Genomic DNA, 18,594 nt, shown 5'->3' on the forward strand with positions numbered 1-18,594 from the left:
AGAATTCCAGAGGCAGGATTTGTATAAAAAGCTTTATTGAAATTCCTCAAAGCCAAACAGACAAAAACTCCAAAGGTGGCTCTGCTGGGCCCCCAAATTCCCAAAAAAACCTGGAGCCGCTGGATTTCTACACACGGAAGCTTTCCTAGGAAATCCAAGTCACTTCCAAAGGGACTTTTCCCACAGGATCTGTACATTCCCCAAGGATTTTCCTTGTTTCTTGCCTCCCACAAGGTAAGAAAATACAATTTTCAGGAATTTCCATGGAATTTCAGGTATTTCTCTCCTGGAATTCCTGGCTTTCTGGGTGAAAAAAATTGGGATTTTCCAAGTGTTTTTTCCTGGATTGGGGCAGAAATTCCAGAAGGAGCTGATTGGGAAATGGGGGAGGAGTTGGTTGATTCCAAGGTCGGGAAATTTGGGAATTTGGGATATTTTTTGTAGGGATTCCCATTTTTTTTTCATGCCTGCCATTTCCAGGGATTTGGCTGCACTGGAGCCACAAAAATCCCCCTAAATTCCCCTAAAAACCCCCAAAATAAAAAAAACTTCCTTAAAAAACCTAAAATTCCCTCCCAAATTAAAGGAAAACTGGGAACACACAACACACAGGGATCGCAAAGTCACCAGCTCTGAACCCATCCCAAAAAATCCAACATTCCCAAAAAAATCAATGCTTGATCACTATTTACAAAGAGGGAATTCCCAAGGTTGGGAAAAGGGGCTGGAAATAGCAGCATTCCCAAAAAAACCCCCCATGGAGCAAGGCACCATTGCCACCCCAGGGAGGAGGCCTGGCTGCCATTCCCAAAAAAATGTGGATTTGGGAATGGCAGAGGTGGGAAAATCCTGGCTCATCCATGGATTTCAAGTCGGTTCTCTCCTTGTTTTGCTTCCGAGATGTCCAAGCTCCGCTCCGAGAATTCCCAACTCGGTTCCTACTCAACTCTCGCAGTTCCAGGGATTCAAGGAAAAGGATCCAAGGAAAAAATTCCCAAAGAAATCGGAGGAGGAGCGGCAGTAAAAATAGGATTTTATTCCCTTCCCACCCTCGCTGCTCCCGCTCGGTTCCCACAGCAACGTTACAATCCGGAAAAAAAAAAACCAAAAAAAAAAAAAAAAAAAAAAAACCAGGAAAAGAAAAGGAAATCCAAAGGGTCGGGAGTGGGAAAAGGGAGAATTCCGGGATAAAAACAGTCAAATCACAAGAGGGAATTTTTTCCAGGGAAAAGCTGCTCAGTCGTCCTCATCCCCATCATCCTCAGGCTCTCGTTTCCTCTTCTGGCCCCGCTCTTCCTCTGGAAAAAAGAAAGAATTCCCATTATTCCAGGAGCCACATTCCTGCTTTTCCGGGAATTCCACTTTCCACGGAACTGAGGTGGTTTTTCCTTAGGAAAAGTGGGATTGGTTCCATACCAGGCTCCTCCTCATCCTCCTCATCGTCCACCTCGCCGTCGTTGTAGCCTTCCTCATCCTCCTGGAATTCCGGGAAAAAACAGGATGTAAAGCTTGGGATCAGCCCAGGTGCTTCCCCAGTATCCCATCTTCCAAGGGAAAGTCCTTGGAATGACCTCAGCAAGGAGCTGAGGTATTCCCATTTTTTTATGGAACAGCAGGAGCTGGCACCGAAATCCCAGGGAATCAATCCCTGAGCTGGAGCTGGGAAGGTGGGAATGTGCCATTCCCAAGTTTAGGAAAACTGCAGTGGGATTTATGGGAATGGGAAAAGCTGGATTGATCCAGAGGCTCCAAGCAGAATTGAGGAGGCTCAGGAACATTCCAGAGGGGCAGGAGAGGATTCAGGGCTGGAGGAGAGGGAAAACAAATTCCTGGAATTCTGTTTTCCCCTTTCCCATCCCACTTTCCCCATTTTCCTTCCTCCCATCCCACTTTCCCCTTGCCCTTTTTTTCCTCCCTCAATTCCATCTTCCCCCCCAAAATCCCGTTTTCCTTCCTCCAACCACATTTCCCCCCCATAACCCCATTTTTCCTCCTATCCCATTTTCCCCTCCAATCCCACTTTTCTCCCCATCCCATCCTTCATCCGCCCCAGCACAAAGTGAATCCTGAAATTCCTCAAATCCCGGATTTCCTGCCCAGCCCCTCCCAGCCGGATCCCGCGGATTCCCGAGATGGAATTCCAGGGCTCACCTCCTCCTCTCCGCTCACATCCTCCTCCTCCCCTTCCTCCTCCTCCTCCTCGTCCTCTTCATCCTCCACTACCTGAGCGTCGTCGTCGTATTCCTCCTCTGGAAAAACAAAATCCACAGAAAAAGTTGAGGTTTTTGGAATAATTCCACCCAAAATCTGGGAATACAAGCAGAGAATTCCTTAGGGGTAGCACAGAATTGTCAGTGAATGCAGGGTTGGAGTCGCTCCAGCTGCTCCACTTCCCACTATTCCCAAGGATTTGGGAGCTGGGGTATCCCAGCTTTTCCAGGAATGGATGGAGCAGAACTTTCCCATCATCCACGAGGAGCCTTCCCATGGACACAAAATTCCAGCCTTTTAGGCGATTCCCAAAATTCCCAGCAGAAAACCAGGAAGTGCCGAGCCCCTGGAGTGTTTTCCATGTGTTTGGGAGCTTTTGGGAACCTTCCCAGAGTTCCCACTCAGCATTCCCGGGAAAAGTGCACATCCAGCTTTTCTGCTGTGCTGCTGGGATGGGAGAATCCAGCAAATTCCCTGGGATCAGCCAGATCCTCATCCTGGGATGGCTCCAGGGGCAGCCAGGGAAAGGTGGTGCCTACAGCACTGGGATTCCCTGGAATCCCACGCTGTTCCTTCCTCAGTTTCTGGCACAGATTCACTGGAGCTTCCTGGTGTTTTCCATGCACTTCCCTCATGGAGCAACTCCCTAATTCCTGCTTTTTTTCCATGCCCATGGAAACCCTTTTCCATGAGGAATTCCAGAGTTCCAGGACATTCCTTTTTATCCATGCTCACCCCTGTTCCTGTAATTCCTTCAGACCCTTCCCGATCCCACCCCTCCATTCCCAGATGGAGGAATGGGATTTTCCAGGCCCTGCCACCTCCTCCCCTCATTCCTTTGGGATGCAGGAATCCCATGGAGCACATCCCACGTACCATCCTCATCCTCCTCCTCGTCGTCCAGCCCTTCCACGTATCCCTCGGCGTCGGAATCCGGCGCTTCCTTGTCGTCCCGGTCTTTCACTAGGGATAAAACTGAGGAAGTTGCTCCTTCAGGCCATGCCCAGCTCCTTCCCACCATTCCCTCAGGACACCCAGATCCTTCCCCTCATTCCTTCAGGTCCTTTCCCTCATTTCCTCATTCCTTTGGGACACTGAGGTCCTTTCCCTCATCTCTTCCCTCATTTCCTCAATTGCCTCACTCATTCCTTCCCCTCCTTCCTTCATTCCTTTGGGACATGCAGTTCCTTTCCCTGATTCCTTCCCCTCATTCCCTCAGGACACCCAGCTCCTTCTCCCACCATTTTTTTGGGACACCAAGGTCTTCCTCTCATTCCCTCATTGCTTCAGGTGCTTCCCTCATAACCTCAGGACACGGAGATCCTTCTCCCACCACTCCTTCAGGACAATAAGGTCCTTTCCCTCATTCCCTCAATTTCATTTCCCTCACTCCTTCCCCTAATTCCCTCATCCTCCCCCTCCATTCCCTCAGGACACTGAGGTCCTTTCCCTCATTCCTTTGGGACACAAAGATCCTTCCTCTCATTCCCTCAGGACACAGAGGTACTTTCCTTCATTCCCTCATCCCTTTCCCTGATTTCTTCCCTCATTACCTCATTCCTTCCCCTCAATTCCTTCCCCTCGTTCCCTCAGGACACTGAAGTCCTTCTCCTCATTCCTCCCCTCAATTTCCTCATCCCTTCCCCTCATTCATTTCCTCATTCCCTCCTCTCAATTTCCTCAACCCCTTCCCCTCAATTCTCTGAACTCCTTCCCCTCAACTCCTTTCCCTCAATTCCCTCAGGTCCCCTCCCTGATTCCCTCAGGACAGTGAGATCTTTTCCCTCATTCCTCCCCTCAATTCCCTCATCCCCTCCCCTCATTCCTTCCCTTCAACTCCCTCACTCCTCCTCATTCCCTATCCCTCTCCTCATCCCTTCCCCTCATTCCCTCAACTCCTTCCTCTCAATTCTCTCATTCCCTCAGGTCCCTTCCCTGATTCCCTCAGGACAACGACGTCTTTTCCCTCATTCCTTCCCTCAATTCCCTCCTCTCAATTTCCCTAAATCCTTCCCCTCAATTCCCTGAACTCCTTCCCCTCATCCCTTCTCCTCATTCCCTATCCCTCCCCTTATACCTTCCCTTCATTCCCTTATCCCTTCCCCTCATTCCCTCATCCCTCCCGGTGCCGGTTCCCGTACCATCCTCATCCTCCTCCTCGTCATCCAGCCCCTCCACGTATCCCTCGGCGTCGGAGTCGGGCGCCTCCTTGTCGTCCTGGTCGTAGCCGTCCAGGTACGTCAGCTGCGGCAGCAGCTTGAACACGTTTTCTCTGTAGTCGTTCAAGTTGGTCACCTCACAGTTGAACAGGTCTAAGCTCTTCAGGTTTTCCAACTTTTTCTGCGAAAACAAAGCAATTTGGAAGGTTTGCCGGTGTGGGAATTCTCTCCAAAGGCAAGGATGCCACGGGGGAATGTGCTCAAGGGATTCCCGGGGGTGTTTTGGGCTCCCTGGAGATGGCAGGCATGGAAAAAAAAAAATGGGGATCTTTGTAAAAAAATACCCCAAATTCCCAAACTGCCTGCCCTTGCAATAAACCAACTCCTCCCCCTTTCCCAATCAGCTCCCTCTAGAATTTCCACCCCTAATCCAGGAAAAACCACTTGGAAAATCCCAATTTCATTTGGTATTTGGGATGGGAAAGCCTCTCCCTGGAGTCCTGCAGCTCCCAAATCCAAAGGAATAACTGAATGCAGGGAATTATCCCAAATGAGCCAGATCCAGGAATAGCTGAGGTCCAGGGAATTATCCCAAATGAATTCTTGCAGATGGAAGCAGGAATGCAACACTTGGACACAAGAACTTTGATAAGAGAGGTTTGAAAAATGCAATTATTTTTCCTTAGACTATGGAAAATGAAAAAACACATAGAAATGGAACAGGAATTCAATTCCTGGGGGGTTTGTGCAATTCTTTTTTGGGAAGTCTGCACTGCTCACAGAACTTGGAAATCCTAAAAATAAAATCCAAAGGAATTGAGTATTTGTATCAAGGCTTATCCATGGATAAGAAATATCAACTCTAAGGGAATATCCCCTTTCCCTTTATGTGGAAAGCACTTGGGAAAAAGGCCTGGAAATGGGGAAACTGGGAGAGCTGGGAGCACTTCCAGGCTTCTCCATGAGTTTAGCACTCTGCCTTTTCCCTGTGGCGCAGGAAATGAGCTGCAGGAAGGAGCTGCTCCTGGAAGGATTTCCATGGGAATTGTAGTGCCCGGAGATGGATCCAGAGCCTGCGGCATCCTGGGAAGCTGCGGCGGCTCCCGCCGGGAACGGGGGAGCCCGGCCCGGCAGCCACTAGAGGGAAGCAGCGGCTCACCGGGAACAGGGACTGGGGATGCGGCCTGGATACCGGGATTCGCTGCGATTTTGGGAAGGAAACGTGGGGGAGGATCTGGCACAGATTCCCGGAGCGACATTCCCTGGAAGCGCCCAAGGCCCGGCTTGGAGCAACCTGGGATTCATGAGGGAATTCCAAGGGTTTGGAACGGGATGAATCCCATTCCTTGGAGCAAAACCAACTCCCCAGGACTTGGGATGAAGGAATAACTGGGATTTTGGGAAGGAATGAGGGGGGAAAGGCCCTGGCACACATTCCAGGAGTGACATTCCCTGGAAGCGCCCAAGGCCGGGCCTGGGGCAACCTGGGATTCATGAAGGAATTCCAAGACGAATCCCATTCCCAGGAGCAATCCTGACTCACCAGAGGTTCTATTGTCCCGAGATCTTTAATTTTGTTGCCGCTTAGGTTTAGGTGCGTGAGGTTCGGACACTTCTCTGCCAACACTTCCAGGCCTCCTGAGATTCTGTTGTCGCTCAGCTCGAGCTGCAAAGGCCCAAAAACATTCTCAAAAATCCCATCTGATCCCATTTCCAGCCACTCTTCCAAACACGAAGAAGGGGAAAAGGAGGGATTTGGCTCAGGGAGGTGGGATTTACCTTCTTAAGTTTGTTTAACTTTGGTAAGTTTGCAACTGAGGTTAAGCCGACGTTGATTGTGCTGAGGAATTCCAGCTCCTCAAACTCATCCGTGAGGCCCTCGATTTTCCCTTCGAACGACCTGCAGTTGTCCAGAACGAGCTCTTTCACCTGCAAAGGGAAGAAATCAAGGAAAAATAGAAGGAATTCCAGGAAACTGGCAAGAATCAGGAGGCTTTCAGCAGAGAAATGCAAGAGTTTTGGGATTGTGTTGAGAAGAAAGCCAAGATCGAGGTAGTGCTCCTGATCCCACACACTGAGGGTAAAAACAATCCCAAAATTCCCAAAATAAAGTCTCAAACCACTAATTGGGATGAAATTTAGATAGAAAACCCCCAAAAATAAGGAAAGTAAGTTGATCTTTTCCCTCAATGGTGTTTAATTATCAGGATTCTCCAGAGGATCCATTTGGGCATAAATGACCTTTTTTCCCCTCATGTGAGGGAAAAAGGTCTCAAAATTCTCAAAATAAGTTCCCAAATTACTCATTGGGTTGAAATTTGGGTAGAAAATTCATGGATTTCATCCCTCAATGGTGTTTAATTATGAGGATTCTTCAGAAGATCCATTTGGGATAAACAGTTTTTTCCCATTCTTAATACACACCCAGAGTTCCCGCCAAAAAAAAAAAAAGGCGGGAAAAGTGCAATGGAGGTGAATCCTCCTTATCTGCGTCCCTGCTCCATTATCTCATCCCAGCACCCCCAGACACGGAGCCAGAAGGGCTTGGGATCCTCACCAAGAAGCCCCAGATGGGTTTTGCCTCAGAGGAATTTGGGAATTGCTCACAGGAATTTCAGGAGCTGAGGGGAGCGGGAATGGAGGGAAGGGAATGAGCCCAGAGCTCACACTGAGGGACAAACAGCTCCAGCCCTGATCCAGGAGGTGGGATATCCATCCCTCCCTCCTCCCTCAGCATGGGAACCAGGGAATTGCACAGCAAACCAGGGAATTAGACAACAATTCCCTCAGGTGTAGAGTGGAGATTTAAGGAAGAGCTGGAAATAGTCTTGGATACAAAGGAAAATCCCTTAGCATGAAGGCCGATTGACCCAACAGCCTTTTTTTTTTCCCTTTAATTTCTATTTTTTTTACAATCTTGGAATGTTTTGGGTTGGAAGGGACTTTAAAGACCATCCCATTCCCACCTCTCAATGGAATCTTTTACAGAAGGCTGTTTCCTCCCTGCTTTTCAGGAAGTTTGGTTCACAAATGCCACATTCCCTCTTTTCCTGTTTCTAGCACTGGGCAAAGGCGCAAATCCAACAAATCCACGGAGAATGCAAGAGGCCATGTTTGGAAAGCTTGGATAAATTCAGAGACAGTTTGGGAAGAGCAGAGCACATTCCCAACCTTTCCCAAGAGCAACATCGTGTCGGTGTTAACTCCCTGAATCCCTGGAAACAACAGCATTCCAAACAAAATTCCAGGATGGCTCCATGCCCTAAGAATCCCCAAGGAAATCCAGGAGGATTCCCCAAGGAAAGGAGGAAGAACTGGATTAGTGGGATTTTTCCCAACACTCCACAGGCATCTCTGCCTTCCATGGCACATTCCCTCTCCATAAAATCTCAGAATTTCAAGGAGAAGAAGCCTTGGGAGAGGCCATCACTTCCCACAGCATCTCTAACAGGGAACTTGTCCAAGGATTTGTCTCCCGCAAAATTCCAACCGGAGGCGAGAAATTCTCTAGATTTCCCATTCCAATCCCACCTGGAATGCAACCAGACCAACAAAAGCTTGGATGAGCTTCCTACTCAATCCCGGGATTACCGGAGCTGCTCCAAAGGCTCTGATGAGCCAATCCCTGCTCCAAGATCATTCCAAAACACCCAAGCTCAAGAACTCAATTAAAATAATTAATTAATTAGATTCCAGCTGCAATTCCAAGCTCTCCATGATCCAAGCCCACGACAGCTCAGAGCGGTCCCATTCCCGGTGGGAAACAGGGAAGGATTCCACAGAATATCCCCCAGCAGCTGCTCTGTGTCCGCTTGGCCACCGCGCCGGAGCTCTTCCAGGTTTTCCAGAGCCCTTGGAATTTTGCCCAGGGCAGGGAGGGCAGCAGGTGCCATGGCCCGTGGCCACTGGGGATTCCCATTCCATGGGATTCCCATCCCAGGGGGATCCTCAGCTGCCGCTGCTGCTCAGGAGTGAGGAGGAGCTGACCTGGAGCAGGATCCCGTTCCACAGGGAAGGGAGAATTCCCAAGGTTTTCCACCCTTTTCCTGCCCCGGGATAAACAGTGGATGGAATTCGTTCCCCAAACCCCATGGGATTTGGGATATGGATACAGCCCTTCAGGGCTTTTTTGGGAATATCCCAGATGGGATAAACTGAGCCCTGAGGAAAGTCAGGATCCTTGGGATTGCTCCTTTCGCACCAGCTCATCCCAATGGGAATTCCAACCTGGAATCAGAGAATCCTTGGAAAACACCACTAAGCCATGGAATCCAGCCACCAATCCAATCCCACCACTTCTCCAGATTAAACCTTTCCTGGGAATACCAAATTCCCATTGGGAATATCTGAGATGGGACAAATTGATTTCCAACCAGTTATCCATGAGCATCTCCTGGCTGGGAATGTGCTGGGAAGAGAATCCCAAAAACCTTGGGGCAGGGAGAGACGGTGCTGGAAAACAGCCATGGAACACAACCCAATTCCTGGGAAATCCAGCAGCCCAATTCCATGGGAATCCCAGGAATCATCCAGCCTGGAGAATCCCACAGCAGAGGCACGGATGGGACAGGAGGGGATTAACACGGATACTGGGACTGGGAGCAGAATTCCATCAGCACCTCTATGGATGGAAGCAGCACCATGGCTGCTGGGGCTTCCCAGGAATTTTCTGGGATTTCTCCAAGCTCCAGTCTATGGGAATTCCCCCTAGCCAAGAAATCCTGTTCCCTTCAGCAGTTCCCAGGTGGATTCCTGAGGAAAGCCAGGATCCTTGGGAACACGCTCCATTCCTGCCCCTTTCACACCAGCTCATCCAGCTGGAATTCCAACCCGGAATCAGAGAATCCTTGGAAAAGACTTGGAAGAATCAACGGAATGCAGCCATCAATCCAACCTTTCTGGACTAAACCTTTCCCGAGAACACCAAATTCCCATCCCAGCAAGTTCCAACTGGACTCCAAACTCATCCTGGCTTTCCCAAAATTCCCACTGGAATTCCTGCTCTGCTGCAATTTCCTTGGAAAACCCCACCTGAGCCTCCCCTGGCATTCAGAAGGAATTTTAGGAAGATTCTTTGCTAATCTTCCCTTTTTTCCAGGAAAAACCAGGAAAAAAGCTGAAGTCTCTCCTTCCCTCCAATCCATGGGGATTCCATCAGGGATCAATTAGTAAGAGAAATAAAACCACATTTTTGCTGTGATTCATAAATTTAACAGGACAAAAAGTGGGAATATCTGGGAAAAAAAAACTGCCTGAACATCCGAAAATTCCCTATTTTCCAGGAGTAAAATCCACTGTTTTCCTGACTCTGAATTAATATAGTTAAAAAAGGGAAAATTTAAAAAAAATTAAACAATAAAAATGAGACTGAGGAAGGAATTTCTCCACAAAATCCACCTGAGCATATTTTTAGGATGTTTTAATAATCAGGATGTAACTTTCTGGGATTATCCAATGGAGAAGCCCAGAATTCCATGGAAAAATATGAGATCCAGGTGGAAAATATCCCAAAGAAGTTCAGGAAAAAGCACAAAGCCCCATCCACGTCCAAAGATTTAATTCAGATTTTCAGGATTTAAATCAAAAAGTAGTACAGAATTCAAGGAGATTCCCAAAACTCAGGGAGATTTTCCCAGAATTTCTTGCTATTCCACATGAAATTGGGAAATAATAAAGACAAACACTCAAAATTAAGGTAGACAAGTCCCAAACTCATCTTGCCCACCTAAAACTTCCTAAAATCCAGGAATAAATGACTTGGGCATCAATATTCCTGCCAAATCCCAATTCCCGAGGGTGGAATTCGCAGGATTTCCCTTTAATATTTTAAAGGAACAAAATCCATCCCACAAACTTCATTCCCTAAAACACACGTGCACACAGCTAAGAACACAACAACATTCCCAACAGGAATTTCCATCTCTCTGCCTAAAAAACTGGAAAACCGGGATTTAGAACACTTTGGGGGGAGCAAGGCACCAATTTATGAAATTTACAAAGAAATTTACTGAAATTTACAAGGAAATTTACTGAAATTTACAAGGAAAACCAAGCGGTGAAAGGTGAAATTATCCCGATTTTCCAGCTCCCTGCTGCCCATTCCCAGCCCTGAGGAGCAGGAACTTCCTCCAGCTCCGAGTTTTCCCAACTTTTTTTTTGGCGTTAGACAAAAGTGAGCGGAAAGAGCACAAAATGCAAGCATGGAAAAGAGGAGAAAATTGAGTTTATCCCTTTGGAGGCTCGTTTTAAACAGCGTTTAAAATGGGGAAGAAACCTCCAGCGATGAGGGTGGTGAGTCGAAATGGGAGGCAAAAATAGAAAACTTTAAAAATTAGGGGAAAACTCATGAAAAAAACAGAGAAAAATAAGAAAAAACAGGATGAAAAGGAGCAAAACACTTCCCAAGCCCAATGCTGCCTCCCCACAGGGCCCTGCCCAGGAAGGAGGCGGATTCCCCCGCTCCGCGCTCCTCACCCAGGGGAAACGCGGGGCTCCTCCCGGTGCTCCCCCGGCCCCGTTCGGACCTCCCGGTGCCCCAAATTGTCAAGAAAACCCAATTTTTTAAAAGCTGGGTTTTAAATTTTTTTTATTTTTACCCCCAACGCGGCCCTCACGAATCTCCTCCCGCCCCGCGGCCGGCGACAAAATGGCAGCGCTGCCCGTCATGTCGGGAGGGCCCCGCCGCAGCCTCCGCAGCGCCTCAGCCCCGGCGCCAGCGGGGCTCCCTCACGGCCCCGCGGGGCCGCCCGCGGCCGAGGCAGCGGCAGCGGCGGGAGGAGGAGGAGGAGGCGGCGGCCGTGAGGGGAAGGCGGGGGGGCAGCACAGAACATGGCGCCGCGTCCTACTTGCGCTGCGGTCGCCTCACGGAGCCCCCCGGCCATGGCGGCTGTACCGCGGGGTTTGCCGTTGAGTCGTCCCCCCCCCTCCCTCCTCTCTCGCCGTCCTCCTCCTCTTCCTCCTCCTGCTCGCCCAGGAGTTTTTAAACTTTAAAGCGCAGCTTCCGCCGCCCCGCGCCCGCCTTTGTCCCCCCCCTCCCCGGAGCACACCGCGCTCGGTTCGGCCGCCGCGTCCCGCCGCACTGCCCCGGGCGCTGCCCGCTGAGGTACGTTCGCCCCCCGCTCTCCCCTTCCCGCAGCCCCCGGCGGCTCAGGGGACGCGGCGGGGCCGGGGCTCGGTGAAGCCTCCCCGGGCAGCGCCGAGGGCCCGGCGGGGCGGGGGGGAATGAGGGGAAGGGGCTTCCCCGCCGCGGGTTCGCGCCCCGCCTGCCCCCGGCCACCTCCCGCCCACTCTTTTTGGGGTGATTTTCCTATTTTTCGCTTCTTTCCTCCCCCCTCCCCCCGTTATTTTCTTGCTTGTTTTGGGGGTTTGTTGGGTTTTTGTTTTTTGGTTGGCTTTTTTTTTTTTTTTTTTTTGTCCTGCCAAAGTTTTTCGCCGTCCCCCGTTTATTCCGCCAGACGCGGAACAACAACCTGAAGTCCGGCCCCGGGGGAAGGAAGGGGGGGAAAAGGGGGAAGAAGGAAAAACACGCACACACATCCAGCCTTTTTGTGCGTGTGTGGGGATGGAGGGGGTGGAGAGTGCGTTCATTTCTTCCAATATTATTTTTTATTATTCTTATGATTATTAGGATTATTATTCAACGCTCGCGCTACCGGCGGCGATACCCCATCGCCCGCAAAATAAATAAAAAAACAACAACAGGAAAAAAAAAAAAAGCCCAAACCAAACCCAACCAACGCTAAGCGTCGGTTTCAAAATTCTTTCCTTTTATCTTCTCAGCATCTGGAGAGAGGGAGAGAGAGAGAGAGAGAGAAAGGGCGCGTTCATGAGGACTACAAAGTTACAAATATGGCTCCCCAGTCTCTCTTGCCTGATCACTGCAAAGAAATGAAGACGCACTTTAAACTAAACCATTCGCAACTCACTCACAGTCCCTGCCTGCCTCTCCCTAGCCCAGCACCCTGCACAAATATTTGCCAACTAAACACGCCGAGAGAGAGAGCAGCGAGCAACTTATTTTTTATTTAATGCACGGCCAGCCCCTCTCCGAGGCATCGCAGCCCGGCACGGGCAGGAGCAGCCCCGGGGAGCCCCCGAACGTCCCCGGAGCGCCCCGCGCCCCCCAAAGCGGGGGGCACAGCCCCCCACACACACAGGTAGGCACCTCAAGGGCAGCAGCGGCCCCGCCAACACCTGGCACGCTCCACCCCGCCAAAAAAAAAAAAAAAAAAAATTAACCGTGGGATGCCTTTTTATTATTCTCATCATTAGCGTTATTAGCATTAATTTTTTTTTTTTTTTTTTTTTTTTGGCATTGCATTGCTTACATCTGAGGGCGTCCTGTTCCGCAGCTCTAAGTGGATCCTTTTCTTCATGTCCATGTCCGTGGCTGGCGGGAGGCGCGGAGGGTGCGCGGCTCGGCTGGCGCAGTGACCCCGTGCAGAGCCCCCCGATCGCGGGGCGCGGAGGGACTCGGGCTCGCCCAGCGCCGCTCGGAAGCCCGAGCGCAGCACCGCGGCGCGCACTAACCTGATAACCGCGGGGGCGGGCGCTCCGGGGGCTCCGCCGGGATTGACGGCGCGATCGGCCAATGGGAGCGCGCCGCTGCCGCGTCTCAGCCAATCAGCAGCGCGAGGCGCGGCGGAAGCCAATGGGGGAGCGGCTGTGCCGGGCAGGGGGACAGCCCGGCGCCGAGCCCAGGCTCATTCCGCGCTGCCGCCTGATGGGGACGGAGCGGCCGCGGCTCCGCCGCGCCGGGCACGGTGCGCGCTGCGCCCTGCGCCCGCCCGAGCCTGGGGGAGGCGCCGGGGCGGGGAGCGGCGGCCAAACCGGAGCCGCCCGGCCAGGGGCGCGCAGCCAGGAGGGAGGGAAAGGTGCGGAGCGAGGCACGGCAATGGCGCGGGCAATGGCGCGGGCAATGGCGCGGGCCCCGGCGGCGGGGGGCGGGCGGAGCGGAGCGGCGGGCGGAGCGAGCGGGCGAGGGAGGGGCGGCGGCGCTGCTGAGGGCAGGGGGAGCGGCCGGGCCGCCCTCACGGCTCCCCGCGGCCGGGGCCGTCTCGGCGGGCTGGGAGCGGCTCCGGACGGGAGCGGGGGGCGCTGCCCGTGCCCGGAGTACCGGGAGGGGCCCCCGGGAAGGGCCGGGCCGGGGCGGCGCTGAGGGGACGGGGAGCGGCCACGCCGCCCTCGGAGGGGTCCTCGCGGCCTCGGCGGGCTGGGAGCGGCTCCGGAAGGGAACGGGAGGGTTGGGGCCTCCGGGGAGGGAAGGGCGGGAGGATCCCCCCGGGAAGAGACAGCGGGGCCCGGCTGTGCTGGGGTGGAGCAGGGCCAAGGACGAGAACCCTTCAGTTCCCAGGAAAGATGGGACGGGATTTTTTTTCCTTGGAGTGCCAGGATAAGGGGGATGGATTCAGGCTAGACGAGAGCACAGTGAGGTGGGATATTGGGAAGGAATTCCTGGCTGGGATGGAGTTCCCAGAGGAGCTGGGGCTGCTCCATCCCTGGAATGTCCCAAGCCCAGGCTGGAGCAGCCTGGTACAGGGGAAGGTGTTGTAGTTGGAACTGGGTGGGTTTTCCAAGCCACATCCCAGGAATTTTGAAGGAAAATAGGATTCTCCAGGAACAGTGGAATGGGGATGTGAATGCTGGGGAAGGGAAGGATCCAGGAATCCTCAGAGCCTTTTCCACGCCCTAAAGGAGCTCCAGGAGCGCTGGAGAAGGACTGGGACAAGGGACAGGACACAGGGAATGGCTCCAGACTGGGAAAAGGGAGAGTGGGGTGGGATATTGGAAGGAATTCCTGGCTGGGCTGGAATTCTCAGGGCTCCATCCCTGGGATGTCCAGGGTGGGCTTGGAGCAGCCTGGGATGGTGGGAATGATCCCAGCCCATGGAATGAGATGAGCTTGCAGCTCCTTCCCATCCCAAACCATTCCCCGCTCCTGGATCCTTTTCCAGGTGCTGCAGGATGAGGATCCAAGCCCAGAGCTGCTCTTTTCCAAGGATTTGGGATTTCCAAACTGTTCCCATCAGCTGGAGCAAAACTCAGGTAAAAAGTGCTTTGATTCCTTCTAAAATCCCTGTTTGTCCCTTCCTGCTTTTCCTGGAAAACACAGGGCTGGAAAATCCCAAAGAGTTGTTGGAAAGCATCAAGGGAATGCTGAAAATCCCTGCAAAACTTGATTTTATCAATGTATTTTATAGGACAGGATGGAGACAAAGCCTCAGCTGTGAGCATGGAAGAATTCCAGGAATATGGATAAAACCAGCAGGAATTGTGTTGGCAATGGGACAGGAAAAGCTGGATCCAGCTCTAGGTAAAAATTCCAATTTCAGCAAAAGAAAACTGCAAAATGTTCCTTTTTTTGGGATGTTTGAGGGGTTTAGGATGGAAGTTTGGGGTTGGCTGAGAAATCCTTGATTGGAATTAATATTTCAAAGTTTTTGAAATGTTTGAGATTTGGGAATGAGGCAGACTTTGATTTGAGCTCTCTTTAAATTTCTCTTTTCCAGGTGTATCCAGAGGTGTTTCCTGGGATGAATCTTCAGGAACTTTTCATGGAATTTCTGCTCCTGGTGCTGCTGAAAACCTCTGGAAAAGGACTTTTCTCCTGGGAAAAAAAAATTGCTGGGACAAGCTGGGATTTCAAAGGAATTTCTGGGAATCCAGAGCTGCATTTTCCTTTGTTTGTTCCAAAGAAAAATGTGGATTTTGATTGTTTGAAGGTGCAGAAAATTCCTTTCTCTTTCATTATTGAGGGAATTTATTCCCAGTTCCAAGCCAAAATTCTATGTTTAAAGCTGCTCCTGTCATTCTTTGTATTCCAAGAGTTTGGGAATTAAAGAAAGATTGGGAATTGTAATATTGGGAATAAACCTGAAGGGTTATTTTTCCATGGTATAACTTTCCTTCTGTGATTTTTCATTCCTAAGGTTTTATCCTGCTTTGTTTTTATAGGAATTGTGAATTTATGAGGTTGGTTTTTAATGGGAATTGTTGGGATTTTTTCCTTGTTTGTTTTTATCAGGAATTTGTAATTTATGGGATTGGTTTTTAGCAGGAATTTGAGGTTTTTTTCCTTGCCTTTAACAGGAATTTGTGGGATTTTTCCAGTTTATTTTTAAGACAAATTTTGAATTTGTGGGATTTGTTTTTACCGGGAATTTTTAATGGAATTCCTGGGATTTTTCCTTGTTTATTTTACCATGCATTTTGAAATTATTTGGATGTGGTTTTAAGGGGAATTTTCAATGGAATTTGTCCTGTCCATTTTTACCAGGAATTCTGAATTTATGGAATTTTTCATAGTTAATTTTTAACAGGAATTTATGGAGTTTTTTCCTTGTTAATTTTTACCAGGAATTTTCAATTTGTGGGATTTTTCCTTGTTTATTTTTAAGAGGAATTTTGAATTTGTGGAATTGAGTTTTTTTTGCAGGAATTTGAGTTTTTTTCCTTGGCTGTTTTAACAGGAATTTTGAATTGATGTGATTTATTTTTACTAGGAATTTCTAGGATTTTTCCTTCTTTATTTTTCTGGGAATTTTGAATTTTTGGGATTGGTTTTTAGCAGGAATTTTTAATGGAATTTTTGGGGTTTTTCCCCACAGGAAATTGCAGTTCTTCCCTTTCTTTTCCCAGGATTCCCTCCCAAATTCCATAGGAATCCTCCCATTCCTGCTCCACATTGCTGGGGTGAATTCCCATGGAAAATCCCTGGGAATTGTTTGTTCATCCCTTGAATGTCCCTTTGTTTTCCCACACAAAGAATTCCTTCTTTTCCTTAGGAACAACTTCCAGCTCTGCACAGATGAAAAATTCCCAGAATTCCCCAAATTTCCACCCTCAACATTCCCAGCTGGGGAACTTTGGGATGAAAAAAATCCCTGGGATCCAGGAATTCCATGGAGAACACCCTTGGGATTCCACAAGAATTTCCAATTTGTGGTTTAACCCCTTAAAATCGGAATTTTCACAGCATTCCAGGGAAAAAAGTGGGAAAATCTGATAAAAATAGGAGGAAAAGCTGATTTGAAGGTAAAAAATGAGGAAAAAAACTCTGGGATGGCTCAAAAATTCCCTAAAAATAGTTGGAAAATGTTATTCCCACTTTTAAAATATAATTGTTAAATTTTCTTCTTCATGGAAAAATTTGTGGGATAATTGCCATATTCCTGATTTTTCTGATGGAATATTCCAAGATTTTCCTGCTTTATTGGCCTGGATTAGTGGGAGAATTTGGTAAAATGCCCCAAAAATTCAGGGTGAGTTAAAAGTCCAAGGAATTCTGGGATAATACCTCAGAATTTAGGGAGAAGGGGTGGAAAACATGGAAAACTGAATGGATTTGAAGTAGAATCCAAGGAAAAGTTGGGAATTGGGGGAGGTTTCCTGTGAAAAACAGGGATTGAATTCCTCAGGATGAGCAAATCCTTTGGAAAACTTGGGAATGGAGGGTGGTTCCTGTAAAAAACAGGAATGAAAGGGATTAAATTCCTCAGGGAAAATGTGGGGAAAACAGGGATTGAATACTTCAGGATGAGCAAATCCCTTGGAATCCAAGGGAAAATTGGGAATGGAGCTCCCATTGCTGCCGGCCCCCATTCCCAACGTTCCCACCTGGAATTCCCATTCCTTGGAGCTGGGAAAGGCCCCTTTGGAGCCCCACATCCCACGTGGAGCAGGAGAATTCCCGGGTTTCTCCCTGTGGATGCGCCTGGATATGGCACAAAGAGCTGGAAAAGCAGTGGGAAAAGGAGGGAACGGCTCCATCCCAGGAAAAACCTTTGGGGATCCCAGAAATACCGGGATAAAGGCACAGAGATCCTGGGAAAAAAGGCTGGATTTGGGATGGGGAAAAAAAAGGCTGGATTTGGGATGGGGAAAAAAAAGGCTGGATTTGGGATGGGAAAAAAGGCTGGATTTGGTGATGGGAAAAAAGGCTGGATTTGGGATAAAACAGGGCTGGATTTGGGATGGGGAAAAAAGCCTGGATTTGGGATGGGGGAAAAAGGCTGGATTTGGGATAGGACAGAGCTGGATTTGGTGATGGGAAAAAAGCCTGCATTTGGGATGGGGAAAAAGGCTGGATTTGGGATAGGACGGGGCTGGATTTGGGATGGGAAAAAAGGCTGGATTTGGGATAAAACAGGGCTGGATTTGGGATAGGACAGGGCTGGATTTGGGATGGGGAAAAGGCTGGATTTGGGATGGGGAAAAAAAAGGCTGGATTTGGGATGGGGAAAAAGGCTGGATTTGGGATAGGACGGGGCTGGATTTGGGATAGGGAAAAGGCTGGATTTGGGATGGGAAAAAAGGCTGGATTTGGGATGGGAAAAAAGGCTGGATTTGGGATGGGGAAAAAGGCTGGATTTGGGATAGGACGGGGCTGGATTTGGGATGGGAAAAAAGGCTGGATTTGGGATGGGGAAAAAGGCTGGATTTGGGATAGGACGGGGCTGGATTTGGGATGGGAAAAAAGGCTGGATTTGGGATGGGGAAAAAGGCTGGATTTGGGATAGGACAGGGCTGGATTTGAGATGGGGGAAAAAGCCTGCATTTGGGATGGGGCAGGGCTGGATTTGGGATAGGACAGGGCTGGATTTAATCCAGTTTATCCCAAGATCCTGGGGGTGTTTGGAATTTTTTGGGATCAGTCCTGTGCTCCAGCAGCTCCTGGCGGTTTTTCCAAGCGGGACCCGGGGGCTCGGATGCCTCTGGAATGCGGGAATCGTACCTGGATCTGCTCCTGACATTCCCATGGCAACCTCGTCCCAGGGGGATTCATTGTGGAGGGAATCAAAGGATGGAGGCTGGAGAAGACATCCCCGGTGTGTTCCCGACGGGCCGGAATTCCGGAGTGCATCCCGTGAATGGCGGCTCCAGATGGGTTTGGCAGGAACACAATTCCCGAGGGATGGATGGGACAGGGAATGTCCAGTGCAGGGCTTGGCTGAGGGATAAACAACAGCTGGGAAAAGCGGGATTGGGATGGGCCACGGAGCTGGGCGGGATTTGGGAAGGGAGGGATAATGGGGATGAGGCGGGAGCAGGGATTTGGGATTTATCCCAGCCAGACCCATCCCTCTCCTCCGAACACTGCGGGCTTTTCCAGGATTTCCCTTTGGAGTCTCCCTGTTGGAGGTGAACAGGAGAGGCTGGAGATGGGAAAAGGCTCCTGGAACCTGGATTTTCCTTTGGATCCTGGGGAAATCTGGGATGCTGGGAA

At 50.0% G+C, this 18,594-nt stretch overlaps 1 protein-coding gene and 1 long non-coding RNA gene across 4 annotated transcripts; one reads left to right on the forward strand and one right to left on the reverse strand.

The window, feature by feature from the left end:
* Nucleotides 1-18: 18 nt before the first annotated feature.
* Nucleotides 19-13,024, reverse strand: ANP32A (acidic nuclear phosphoprotein 32 family member A). Of its 2 annotated transcripts, none has more exons than XM_058033763.1 (8): nt 12,698-13,024; nt 6,150-6,299; nt 5,914-6,036; nt 4,353-4,551; nt 3,088-3,186; nt 2,152-2,249; nt 1,417-1,477; nt 19-1,298 (listed from the first exon to the last, which is right to left on the reverse strand). In XM_058033763.1, the coding sequence occupies exons 1-8, from the start codon at nt 12,749-12,751 to the stop codon at nt 1,237-1,239; spliced, it is 846 nt and encodes a 281-aa protein (XP_057889746.1). In that variant the 5' UTR covers nt 12,752-13,024; the 3' UTR covers nt 19-1,236. The 2 variants fall into 2 exon arrangements, with proteins under 2 accessions (XP_057889746.1, XP_057889747.1); XM_058033764.1 differs by having other exon boundaries at nt 3,088-3,174; nt 12,698-13,023.
* LOC131089174 (uncharacterized) lies at nt 11,199-15,269 on the forward strand. Of its 2 annotated transcripts, XR_009115214.1 has the most exons (5): nt 11,199-11,472; nt 12,150-12,526; nt 14,324-14,414; nt 14,570-14,682; nt 14,879-15,269. It is a non-coding gene; the product is annotated as an uncharacterized LOC131089174 (long non-coding RNA). The 2 variants fall into 2 exon arrangements; XR_009115213.1 differs by lacking the exons at nt 11,199-11,472; nt 12,150-12,526 and adding an exon at nt 13,157-13,243.
* The last annotated feature ends 3,325 nt before the right edge of the window (nt 15,270-18,594 follow it).

Source organism: Melospiza georgiana, chromosome 13 (genome assembly GCF_028018845.1).
Source record: "Melospiza georgiana isolate bMelGeo1 chromosome 13, bMelGeo1.pri, whole genome shotgun sequence".
Classification (NCBI taxonomy): Eukaryota; Metazoa; Chordata; class Aves; order Passeriformes; family Passerellidae; genus Melospiza; species Melospiza georgiana.

Coding starts and splice junctions, on each gene's coding strand:
- ANP32A (XM_058033763.1), bottom strand. CDS start 12,751: ATGGACATGAAGAAAAGGATCCACTTAGAGCTGCGGAACAGGACGCCC. Junction 6,037..6,149: donor AGTTAAACAAACTTAAGAAG/GTAAATCCCACC, acceptor GGGCCTTTGCAG/CTCGAGCTGAGCGACAACAG. Junction 3,187..4,352: donor CGAGGAGGAGGATGAGGATG/GTACGGGAACCG, acceptor CAACTTCCTCAG/TTTTATCCCTAGTGAAAGAC.